Genomic DNA, 12,609 nt, shown 5'->3' with positions numbered 1-12,609 from the left:
ATCACAAATGCAGACATGGTTTTATGTTTAAGCAGTGCGATGCAACGCAACGCGTAAAAAGACAGTATAAGTCATTATAATCAGTAATTATGTCCCCACTGGATGCAACAAATGCCTCATTTGTAATGGGTTTTATTGGTTTTGTCTCGTCCTGCTGGGAGACGGCATCACAGTATGCTAAGGGGCGTAACATTTCCGTCACACACTTGAGGCATTCGGCTAATCACAACGCACTGGATAGCTGGCCAATCAGAGCACACCTCGCTTTTTCAGAACGATGAGCTTTGTAAAAATCGACGTGTTTCAGAAGGCGGGGCATAGAGGAGAAACAATAATGTACATTATATGGAAAATAATGTGTTTTTTTAACCTTAAACCGCATAAAGACATTGCATTACACCAAATACACAAAATAATGTTATTTTTAGCAACATCATATGACCCCTTTAAGCAAATGGCATTTTTGTAATGTTTTCTTTTGTCTCTCAGGAGGGATCAAGCTCCTCATCATACTAAGGGAAGAATTCCCTAACCAGTTAGACCATTTTTGTCACATTGCATCCCAAAAACCTGCATCTTATTTGCTAACCACCCACAATCTGTTTAACCAGGTGATAAATGCACTGAAATAGCACTGCTCTGTGTTTAAATTAAGTTATTGTCTTTTATTTCAACCCAAACACACGTCCTTTATATGTAAATTAGGCTTATTATAGATATCACAACTCAGCGCCTATTTTTCTCGTACAATTAACATCACAATATTACTGCCCGCAGAAGGCAGGCTGTGAATTAAACTTAATTTTAAAGAGATGATCATGGCAACAGTTATAACGGGGCATATTTCCAGAAGTGACATGTAGATGAGAACATTTTGAAGAGCCAATTCAGATGTCTGGATCACGGTGGTGAAGTGATGAAGTAGTAAAGTGTATCTAGTGCTCACCTAGCTCTCAGAACTGACTCACAAGGTCACAGTAATGTGTTTTACATGTGTGATTTTGTGGGCAGCATTAATCAATTTGCATAATTCCTAGTGAATCACTAGCCAGTAAATTGCACTCAGTGGGAGTAATTAATTGTCTTCCAGGGAGGTGTTTGGGTGATGATGTAGGCCTGCAGTTGTGTGTGTGTGTGTGTGTGTGTGTGTGTGTGTGTGTGATGGACAGCAGCGCTAGTGGTTCTCAGTTGTGTTCAGAGCTGACAGAGAGATTGAAGCCACCGCTGGTCGATACATTGACATTACACTATCTCAGTGCTCATACACATGTACCTGAGCTGTCAGTCCAACCCTGGGATCATCGCAGCTCAACATCAAATGTCCTTCAAAGTAGAATTGTATCCCAGTAGTTTCAATAGGCTACGTATATGTGATAACTTAATAATAGAGCAGGACAGGTTTGGAATGTTCAGAGGTGAAATAAAACGGTTCTTGATAGCTGAAGTTGCCAAATAGCTTTCATTCTAATTAGTGTTTAATTAAGACATAACTTAATCTGTTTATGCCCAAATAATTATGCAATAATCGTTTGAACTATTACGCAAAATTTGGGGGTCAATAAAATTTTAATCTTTTTAAAGTTTCTTATGCTCGACTAGGCTGCATTTATTTACATTAAATAAGTACGTAAATAAATAAATACATTTGTGAAATATCATAAAATAATTGATATAAAAAAGGTTTAAAATAAATCAACATGATGGTAAAGCTGAATTTTCAGCAGTCTTCAGTGTCACATGATCCTTCAGAAATCAGTCTAATATGCTGATTTTGTGCTAAAAAAAATCTAATTATTATCCATGTTAAAAACGATTGTGCTGCTTAATATTTTTGTGGAAATGGCATTAAAATTTTTTCAGGATTCAAAAGAACTGAATTTATTTTGGAAAAAAATAAATGTAACATTAGAAAAGTCTTTACTGTCACTTTTGATCAATTTAATGCACCTTGCTGAATAAAAGTATACATTTCTTTCTTTCTTTCAAAAAAAAAAAAAACTTCCTATTATCAATGTTGAAAACATTTGTGCTTCTTAATATTTGAACAGAAAATTAAAAACAACTGAAATTATTTGAAATACAAATCTTTTGTAATATTAGAAAAGTGTTTTTGGTCAATTTAACGCATCCTCCCTAAATACAAGTAGAAATGTCTTATACAGCATAAGCTGGTCTGTTGGACTTTAAATGGTTTAAGATGGTCTTGCTGGTTTAGGGGTGTGGGCAGCTGGTCTCATAGTGCCCACAGTGCTCAAAACCCATCCGGTAGACCAATAGAAGAGCCCAGCTAAGACCAGCTTAGTCTGATTTAAAGTAATTTTTCAGCTTCCTGATTTATTAGGAAAGCTGTGCTTATCAAGCCAGCCACATTCTCTCTCTATTTCAGACATAAAACACAAAAATACAGTAATCCCTAAATATCACAATTCAATCTAAACTCCCTCATCCAGAACAGAGCTTTAGAATCTGCCTGAGAACAAAGTCAGACCAGCTGAGCACAAAGAGGCTACTGATCTCACATCTGCTCGTAAAGTGCACACACACCTCCGTCCTCTACATGTGCTCTTTCTCTCTCATTATCTGCAGTCTTTGCTTCCTGGCCTCAGATTCTCTGGCTTTACCCAGAATTCGCCAGATGTAAAACTTCCCTCTTCCAACCTTTTCCCCTCTTTGTTTCAACATCAAGTTCAAAGCCTAATAACTTAATATTGAGCTCTCGTGGTAAAGAGACTCACCTTTTCCTGTTCCCTTCATTTATCCTCTCGCATTTAAACCACATCCCGTAGTGCACTAGAGGAAGCTGATACACTTTATCCATACTGCCGCTGATAAACAGCTCAGTGTATTAAAAAGAGAGGGAGAGCGAGGCTCAGACATAATCAAAGTCAAGGTCCATTTAAGACGGCTGTTTGAAGCAATGGGCAGGAGAGGTGAGTGGAGGCGGCTGTCTGTTCTGGTGCACCGGGATGATAGCAGTATAGCAGCCTGAGATGAGAATAGAGGGTTTCAGTAGCAGGGGTTAAAGGCAGAGCCAGTGCCTCCGAGTCAGCACAGGACTTGAATCACAAACACTCTGATACTGAAAGGAGAACCAATGATAAGTTTTGTTTATTATTTTAGGCTTTTTTTTTACACTTTTATTGATGGGTATAAAGGGAAAGAATAGGAAATAGAGAAGGGAATGGGATCAGGAAATGATGCAAGTACTGTATGACTCACATTGCACTAGGGATCGTCATGAGTACTTGTGTCATTAGCGATCAATAACTATCAATCAAACTTCACAATATTTTACATCCAGCAATGATATGTGAACGTGCCAAAATGGAGCCTAATTTTATATTTTGATTAATGGATACATTCACACTGTCAATTTTTGGGATTGACAACCACATTTTCTTTACAGGTGTGAGTCTCGAAATGTCCCGTTCACACAGCAGCTTACAGTTGTGTTTAGAATACTGTTTGTATGAATGTGCAACTGGAGTCAAGCCCGTATTCCTTACCAGTAACCATAGCGACAGTGACCAAAGTAAAATCAAAGATGGCGACGTCCATAAAACGGAAAGTCTTATCACTTTCTGACACAACAAGAGTTCAATCGAGCCGCAAGTTCATCCACCAAATCTTCATTAACCGACGGCAGCCTTTATATTTGGGTGGAGAGCGGAGTATTTGAGTCGCGCACAGAATACAAAACTGACGGGATCTAAAAATTTCAAGCGACAGACACGCAGTTAGCGAAGTTACCGAAAACACACGTTGTCACACCCATAAATAACCGAACTGTGTGTGAACGTAACCGTATTAAGGACTCAAATACAGGACTGACAACCATATTCTGCTGCTGTGTGAACATGTCCAATATTTGGTAAATACTTTTCATTTGAAATAGTTCAGGAGGCATTTTAAGGTGGTACTTTTTTACGGTTTGATTGGTTGGAGAGGGATACCAACCCAATTCCTATATGAAGCTATTGTTTGACTTCAGAAGACTTCGAATATAGCTTATTTGTTGTATTGGCCACTTTTATGATTTTGCATTGCATTGCTTTTGCACTGTTTTTGAAGCTTAATAGCTTCAAAACTTAATTTGTTGTAATATATTGTATGTAAAATCATTTATTTTAAAGCACACAAAAGGGATCCGATGTCTGTATATGAATGTATGTATAGTTTGGGGTCAGTGAGATTGTTTTAAAATAAATTAATACTTTATTCTGCAAGGATCCATTAAATTGACTTGACTTAAACTGATAAAGTGACTTTGTTACAGAACGTTTGTATTTTAAATAAATATTGTTCTGTTCATTTAAAAAAAATAATTAATTAAATTTCTATTCATCAAAGAATCCTTCCATAAACAATATTAAGCAGCACAACAGTTTTCAACATTGATAATAATAAGAAATGTTTCTTGAGCAGCAAATCAGCATATTAGTCTGATTTTTAAAGGATCATGTGACACTGAAGACTTTATGATAAAGGAGTAATGATGCTGAAAATTCTGCTTTGCCATCATAGAAATAAATTACATTTTACTTCTTTGTAATAACTGTAATTCACCCTTCTCCGTGAGTTTGATTGACAGGTGATCTAACCAATCATAACGCCAAATCTGCCATTTTGTCCAACAAACAAACCAGACAGGAGATTCAAGTCGGTGGACTTGAACTTGAAAAATGGTGTTTATTGACGTCTTTCAGTGATTGAAACAAGATACTTTCTGATGTTCATTCATGTTTATTCTGTGCTATAACTAGTAAAGAGGAAGAGATGATCGGTTCACGTGCCGCTTGAACTGAGGTGCTACGGTGATCGGTCTCAACACATTAAAGAGCCACAAAATGTTATTTATTATTTGAATTTCTTAAAAAAATTACAAAATTTGAAAGCTGAGACTTTATTTCATACCAAAAGTAACCTGCTCTGTCTTGTCTGTCAGCACATTGTCAGTGTCCACTTTGCTCCGTGATATATTTTTCACTGCGTGAGAACATGATGTGTGGCGTGAAAGCATGGCTTGTCGGACATAGCAACAGTAACTAAGGGGGGCGGGTCTTTACAAAGGGTCATTTTAACTATTTCTGAACAAACTAATTTCATCCTCGCTGAGCATAAGACAAAACATTTAAAAAATCTTACCGACCCCAAACTTTTGAACAGTAGTGTATATATATGTATATCATATTAAATAAATTATGTCTGGATGTGGTGCGAATGTAAATTCAGTTCCTCCAGTAACAGGAAGACACTTTCATCTTCCATCTCCAGTCTATATATAGAGGTGAGTGTGTCTTCCTGTTACTGGATCAACTGCATTTCCATATGCACCACATCCAGACATATTTACCTAATATGGATGCTCAGCCTGACCAGAGTGCACTTCGGCACATTCTCCAGCAAAAACCCAGCCCATGCTGTGAAAATGTCTCGCTTTGTAATAATTCTCAGTAAATTGTTCATCTGTGAGTGTTGTGCTTTAAAAACACTCACAGCCCTGCCCTGCCCAAGGACTTTCACATTGAAGACTTTGCTTCCAAGGAGGGAAAGATGAACTACAATGACAGAAAACCCAACAGATGTCTAAACAACCTCTTTAATAACAACTTTGTCCTCTGCTATAATGGATTATTGCATCTGTGCCTTTTAATGTTATTCTGCAGTTCTTCGGTCTGGGAAGGGAATGTTTTGACATAAAGCGATTTAATTACAACAATGACTCTTAAGCTATTAGCAGGGTGTAATTAAGAGCATTGCAACATTAGGTCTCTCTTTTGCTGTCTAATTGTCTTTTTTGGACCTTATTCGCTAGCAGACGGAGTGTGCGTTGAATCTGGAGTGTTGAGAAAGAAATAAAGGCTGGAGTTCGGAGATGTGCATTAATCATTAGGAATATCAGTAGCAGTTGCACATAGGCTGAATCCTTCAATGAGCCCCAGGGCTTTTCTTTCTCCAATATTGCAGCGGTGAGTACAAACTTAGACTCAGAGTATTGATTCGTAAGACTGCTTCAGCTCTGGCCCCATTGCTCATTGTAAATTATGCTTAGGCTGTCTATTCCTGAGCTATTGTCTTATAACCAGTCAAGCCCTGCATGGTAGTACCAAATAAAACAAAGATTATTTACCTAAGGTCGGATAATTTCCTCTTTGTGAACGAAATGGCCTTTGGTGAGTATCTCTAGGAGAATACATGGTGGGCTTACCTTTATTGGCTTTGCGGCAGCCCGTAATGTCTAAACCTTTGGGCTTTGTAGTGGCTCTCTGACTAAGATATTGATTGAGGTTTTTAGGGATTCAATGTGTGTATAACCACTTGCACTCACACGCTTGTGTCTAATAATTTCTTGGCCAGGATTCATTCTGTATATATCAAATCTGATTTACTGGAAGCCATCAGCCTCATTTAAAATGAAGGTAACCCTCGTAAATGCAGGAGACCGTAACATATAAATCATTGAGCCTTATGTAATTAGTACCATTTTGTCTTGCGCCACCCAGGTCGCTGACATTTCAGAAGAACAGCTGCTGGTGGCCGTGTTTCCAGGCATTCCGACTGCCGCCGAACTCTTCCTGCTTCCTCCTCCCAGGAACCAATCAGATGGCAGGAAACAGACCGAGGAGGATCTGGTGCAGGTTAGACGTGAGATCTGATGCAAATTTGATGGTTTCTCATTAATGGTCAAGGTTGAAATGCGCTTGAGAATGATGGACCTTTATCAGAATAAAAGAACAGCTTCTACCCGGGGCTACAATGAAAGTAATTGTGACCACAAATGGAGACGACGTGTCAAAAATTGTTTCTACCTATTACCTTTTTTTCGACCTTTTTTTTTCTTTAACCTTAAAGGCATTATTATCTCTGTGATAATAGCAGAAAGACCCGTGTCTAATTAGGCTTACATGACAAGGACGTGTCACAACAAGGGTATTTTACAGTAGGGACTTTTGAATTTATAACATTTTTTGAGGGTGAAATGTTTAATAGTAGTGCTTGTGGAGACATTACACCCGTTTCTCATACTTAGGGTTAGGTATTTAAACTCCTAACTCTTTTGATTCACAACCCAAATTATTGCAACCCCACACTACTGACACTCCCATTTCACAAAATTAAGCTCAGTGTTTTAGTATCTCACAGGCATAATCACAAGTGGCAAATTACACTCTTAAGAATAACAACAGGTTTCACTATTTGGCCAAATTTATTGTCATTGAAGATGCAGAAAGAGCTATAACAAATAATTTGGGCATTCACTGGCACTCACCCTGTCTGGTGCGAGGGATGGGCTATGTGTGTCTCACTGCGGGGTTGTCAAAGTCTGACATTATAGATTAAAATGTGCATAATTTTCACTGTTATATCTAAGTAGGCTCTGTGTTTGATACAAACAGGAGTGCAGAATACTGTTTATGGATGTACATGGGCTGTCATATGCTACCAAACATGCAGCATGGTTTTTGCTATATAGACATAAATTATACCTTAAATTGTGATATATTTTATTTTATTTATTTTGTTTCATTTTATTTGCATTATTGTTTCATTTCATTTCATTTTAGTTACCCTAGGACACCTTAGCAACATGAATAGCTACATGCAAAAACCATATATCATGTTTGTAAGCACTACTCATATTTTCTTCAGGCAATTTAGAAGTCAAGTCTGCATATAACACTTCTGAATGCGGTTTTCTTCCTAGATCTCAGAAATCCTGGTTAATGCATTGAATCAGATCTCTGTGGAGTTCGAGTTGAAACCTGGCTCCCGGGTCATCGTTTACATCACGCAGTTAACTTTAGGTAACAAAACTGTTGTGCTACATACTGTATGACATGATTTAGTTGACATCTCTAGTGTGCAACTGCTTATATTTGATGACATTACATAGTGGTATTTCAGTTGATCTCCCTCTCTAGCCTTTGTTGGGTGCTATATACCGTTCCCTCAATTCTTCTGGATAATTACGTTGATTGCTTTCCTGAGACCAGAAGCTTGTCAGCACTATATATTGTTGAAAGATTGGGCTTTTATGCTCCACCAATGATGCTGAAAGCCTTATGGAAGATAATTGGATAATTGCTTTCCAGCAATCATGGCTTGCAAGATCTCCTCATTTTTGAAGAAGAAAAAACAGGCTCCACTAAAAAGAATTAGGCTTTCTGGTCTATTGTTTTGATTTAGCCATTTTTGAATAAGTTATTTGTAGAGTAAATAGAATACTAAGTCTAAAAAAGGTTTGTGTGTTATAAGTCTGATTGAGAATCAAGAACCAGTTTATATTCAGATCCTGTTGCAAAACACTGGAATTTTTTTTTTTTTTTTTTTTTTTTTTTTTTTTTGTGCCTTTTGGTTAAAAAAGAAGAATGAATCACAAGTCTCAAACTTGTAAGTTACACTACACTTCTTTCTTGTTTCTTTTATTAAAGAAATCAATACTTTTATGCGGTAAGGGTGCATTAAATTGATCAAAAGTGACAGTAAAGAAATTTACAATGTTACAAATGATATCTATTTTAAATAAACACTGTTATTTTTAATTTAGCACAACTGTTTTCAACATTGATAATAAGAGCATCATATCAGCATATTAGAATGATTTCTGAAGGATCATGTGACACTGAAGACTGGAGTAATGATGATAATTAATGATAATGATTTACAAAATATTCATGATTTTCTCACTGAACTCTCAATACTGATCATCATGGTTGTTTACAGGATAATGTTTACTCAAATATTCACATTCATAACACAAGGTATTTAATTAAAAAAAAAATGTTTTTACTATTGTTATAAGAACTAAAAACTCATTCAGAAGCCAAATGAAGTGGAATCAATTCCTATAGCTGAAATGGTAGAAATTGGTGGTGGAAAGATGCCAGTGGAACACATACTAATAACACTGTTTTTTGGGATAAACACATTGGCCAAATGAATAAATAATTTGAATTGGAACCAGAATATCATACAAATATTTCCTGTATGCTTTTACTGAATTCACTCTAATTTACCCTATATTCAGTACTATCCATTTTGTTTTTAGCACCATATGCCACATTTATATAATTTGGCTCCTCTAACATGGTCTGCCATAACTTGGTAATAGTTACTAATTCCTTGCAGTGATAATAGCATCGACTACTAGAGAGCAATTACTGATATATGACTCATGGTCGTGCTAGTACCCATGCACTTTTACAGAGAAACATTGGCCGCCTCCTTGGCCCATTTCTTCGTTTTCGTGGCCAAAGTGCTGGAAAGCGTTCAAGATTCTTTCGGAAAGGTCAGAGGATTCATGGGACTGTCTTTCAACAACATACATACATGGGAGAAATATACAGCCAGTGGGTGTAAGGCTCCCATGAACGATTTTGAAAGAATGCCAAAAATTGCCAGAAATCCCTCTGGGAGAGCTGAAGGGGTTTTTGTGGAAATGATGTAACAGAAGATGCGCTGTAATGATTCAAGATCAGTTGATCTTTAATTCGCTCATGATAAAAGGTCTTAGATCTGCACGAAATGCCATTTTTTACACTGGTCATTTAATGCATCCTTGTTGAATAAAAGTATTAATTTCTTTCAACAAACAAAATAAAATCTTACCCACACAACATGGCAGTGTATATGAAGATATAAAAGATATATGAGTATGAGCCAGTGTGCATTAACACTTGTGTTTGTCTTTGTCACAGCTCCACTGGTTGACTCCATCCCGAGACACAGCAGTTCTGCTATGCTGATGCTTCTGTCTGTGGTGTTTTTGGGTTTAGCTGTATTTCTCATCTACAAATTTAAGAGGTACATCCATGCAAACAGTTTTTACATCACTTAATCTTTTTTACCAGGACTCGAGCCATTGAACTTCATTTCTTCATTTCATGCACACCATAGTTCTCGTTTCTGTTCATCTATATAAAGATGAAATATAAAGTAAGATTTGATGGGATGGAATCAGGAGCAACTTTCCTTTGTATATGGGATGTTTCGAGAGTGCTATTTTTACTCATGCTAGTTGTAAAATCTAGTTATTAGTTTGGATATGGTAGAAACATGGAAAAAAACATGTTTGAAACATACTGAAAACATACTGAAAGTGCAGGAAAATATCAATGAATTGTTTAATATGCAGCCATGGTTCCTCTACTGGAAAACTGTTTTGTAGCGCTTTGAATAATTTATTTTGTCTCAAAATAATTCAAATGGAAAAGACTCAGGGAATTGTTGAAACAATCATTAATAATGGATATAATTTGTCTCCCCCCAAGTCATTTTCAAAAAGGAAGTGTATTTATGGAAATGTTACACTTGGAAAAACAAAGCAATTAGTTCGCAAAATTAATAGTAATTTGGAAAAAAAAAAAAAAAAAGCAAATACACATTCTAATTCATAAAAATATAAAGTGAGCTTGAAAAATAGCAAACACATTACACTGTGGTCAGTGTGTTGGAAAAGCACACCATGAAATTTATCAAGACAAGTGGCGAATGTATTTTGCTTTGCGGTACCTCTGATTGCCTGGGCAACTTCCTTTACAGAAGTTATTAAATATACTCGGCAATTATCACTGTCATTATTTCAGGAATACAATAAGGATTGTGATTGCAGTCACACCGTATTTAACAACTTGTTGTTTTGCAGTTTAACCAGTTTTCATGCGCACAGCCCTCTCCTTGTGTTGTCATGCATGTTATGCCAATTTGCCACTGAAATTGGCACAAAATCAATCTTTTTTTTTTTTTCACATTTGTCTTTTTTAATAATCGGATTTGAGATTTCTACATTTCTGCTCACACAAAATGATTACAAATGTGTAGTTTGGTGCCACTAGTGGCACAGAAATTACACTACTCCTTTTAAAAAAAAATATCATTAACGCTGATGGTTTTTCCCAACAAAATCTTGCTCTACAGAAAAATCCCCTGGATTAACATCTATGCGGAGGTGAACCATGAGAAAGAGCAGGAGATGATCAGTACGGTGGGCCAGAATGACACCACACCAAAAATCACCCTGAGTGAGTTCTCCACCCAGAAAGAACTGAGGGAGAAAGAGCAGGAGGCCCGTGCCAAACGTGAGTGAGATGTTTAGAAAATTAATAATAATAAAAAAAGGATTTGTGTAAGATAAAACTTCAGAAGAAAATGTTTTTTTATATATATATATATTTTTTTTTTTTTCCTTGTTTTAAGAAAATTCAAAATTCACTTTCTTTTTAATAAAATGTATACATAAAGTAAGAGAAAATGATTTGCCTATGAGTATAAAAAATAATGAAATACATATGTAATCCACAGAATGCAATTTAATGTAATTTGCCATAATTTCTGTAAAATTCCATCTAAACACACAGTTCCTTCGATGTACAGTACATTAGAAAAGCGCAAAAACTTGTCTGATATGGCACATGGCAACAGTTGCAAAGGTAGTATTGCTCAGTAACGGCGGAGCTTAGTGAACATAATTTACTTGTCTTTTTTTTTTGTATTTCTCAAGAAGAAAATTAAATGAAAGGAAAAGTAATTTTTTTCCAGGTTTAGTCTTTTTCAGCCTCAGGAATATTTGAGTCACAGACCAGCGTGCTATCATAAAACTACTGTTGTGATGGCAATCTCTGTGTTTTACACTAAAAATATGAATCATTCAGCTTTCAGAATTACACAGTGAACACTATCAGACCAAAAAAAACACCCTTTGGAATCAGGAGCGTTTATAATCTGACACATAATGCATAATAATGAGAAATATCTACAGTGGGCCCAAGTGTCCTTATTTCCCAAGTGGATGCATCTGTGATCATGTAATTGCTTAATAACTGCAAATTAATATTTAATTGGTGCTGTTAAGCAGTGATTATAAAAGAGCACTGATTAAACTATAAAAGGGGTCAAATTGGGGTCAGTGTGATAACAACAACTGTGATGAATAAACATGCAACATTCGGTGTCACGCAGAAAATAAATCCCACCACTATTTCTGTGGGTGTTTAATAGGAGGATGAAACATTTTTTTTTTTTTGCTTGATTTCTTACTTCAGTTCAGTGACAGTATCGGTGACAGCTCAGTATCTAGCCTACTTTCCATTCATTTTGCTTGCCTTCACTAGGATAAGTGTTTAATGACTCTAAAGAAACTCCAGAAAACATCTAGTTTGTTCATTTATAGTTGAATAATATAAGTCACTTGGATAAGTCGTTGTTGCTTGTTGAACTTGTTGACTTTTGATGAGTTTGAGTGCGCGATGCGTACTGTGAAAACGTTTTTTTTTTAAATCCATTTTATACTATCCGCCTTCATTTAGCAAGTGCACTCATGCATAAACAATTTTCAAGTTCAACACTTTTTGTTCCATTCAGTTGTGGATGCTGCTGATTCACCGAGACCGCCGCGGCTCAGCAAAGAGACATGTGAGTGTGTGTGTGTGTGTTTTCCTTTGAAAACGTTTCCCCAGAAATACCTCGCTATTGAATGCATTTTTCCTTACAAATTGTATTATCAGCATACCAATTCGAGTAAATGTGTAAAAGGTATGGCATGAATTTGCCATCCTTCTAGAACAATGTGCATTTATGTTAAAATTGTAACATAAATTATCAAGTTTAGTT

The 12,609-nt window shown here is 36.3% G+C and overlaps 1 protein-coding gene across 1 annotated transcript in view; it reads left to right on the top strand.

Moving 5' to 3' along the window:
- LOC107684317 (VPS10 domain-containing receptor SorCS3-like) overlaps positions 1 to 12,609 on the top strand; it is a 213,526-nt gene that overhangs the window by 195,534 nt on the left and 5,383 nt on the right. The window contains exons 24-27 of the mRNA XM_016480550.1: positions 6,504 to 6,638; positions 7,706 to 7,805; positions 9,699 to 9,804; positions 10,918 to 11,078. Of these exons, the coding sequence (XP_016336036.1) occupies positions 6,504 to 6,638; positions 7,706 to 7,805; positions 9,699 to 9,804; positions 10,918 to 11,078 (502 nt within the window). The remainder of the gene's footprint in view (positions 1 to 6,503; positions 6,639 to 7,705; positions 7,806 to 9,698; positions 9,805 to 10,917; positions 11,079 to 12,609) is intronic.

This window comes from Sinocyclocheilus anshuiensis, unplaced genomic scaffold, assembly GCF_001515605.1.
Source record: "Sinocyclocheilus anshuiensis isolate Anshui unplaced genomic scaffold, SAMN03320099.WGS_v1.1 scaffold1371, whole genome shotgun sequence".
Classification (NCBI taxonomy): Eukaryota; Metazoa; Chordata; class Actinopteri; order Cypriniformes; family Cyprinidae; genus Sinocyclocheilus; species Sinocyclocheilus anshuiensis.
The sequence above is the reverse complement of the archived record's forward strand: the minus strand, read 5'-3'. Positions and strand labels throughout refer to the sequence as shown.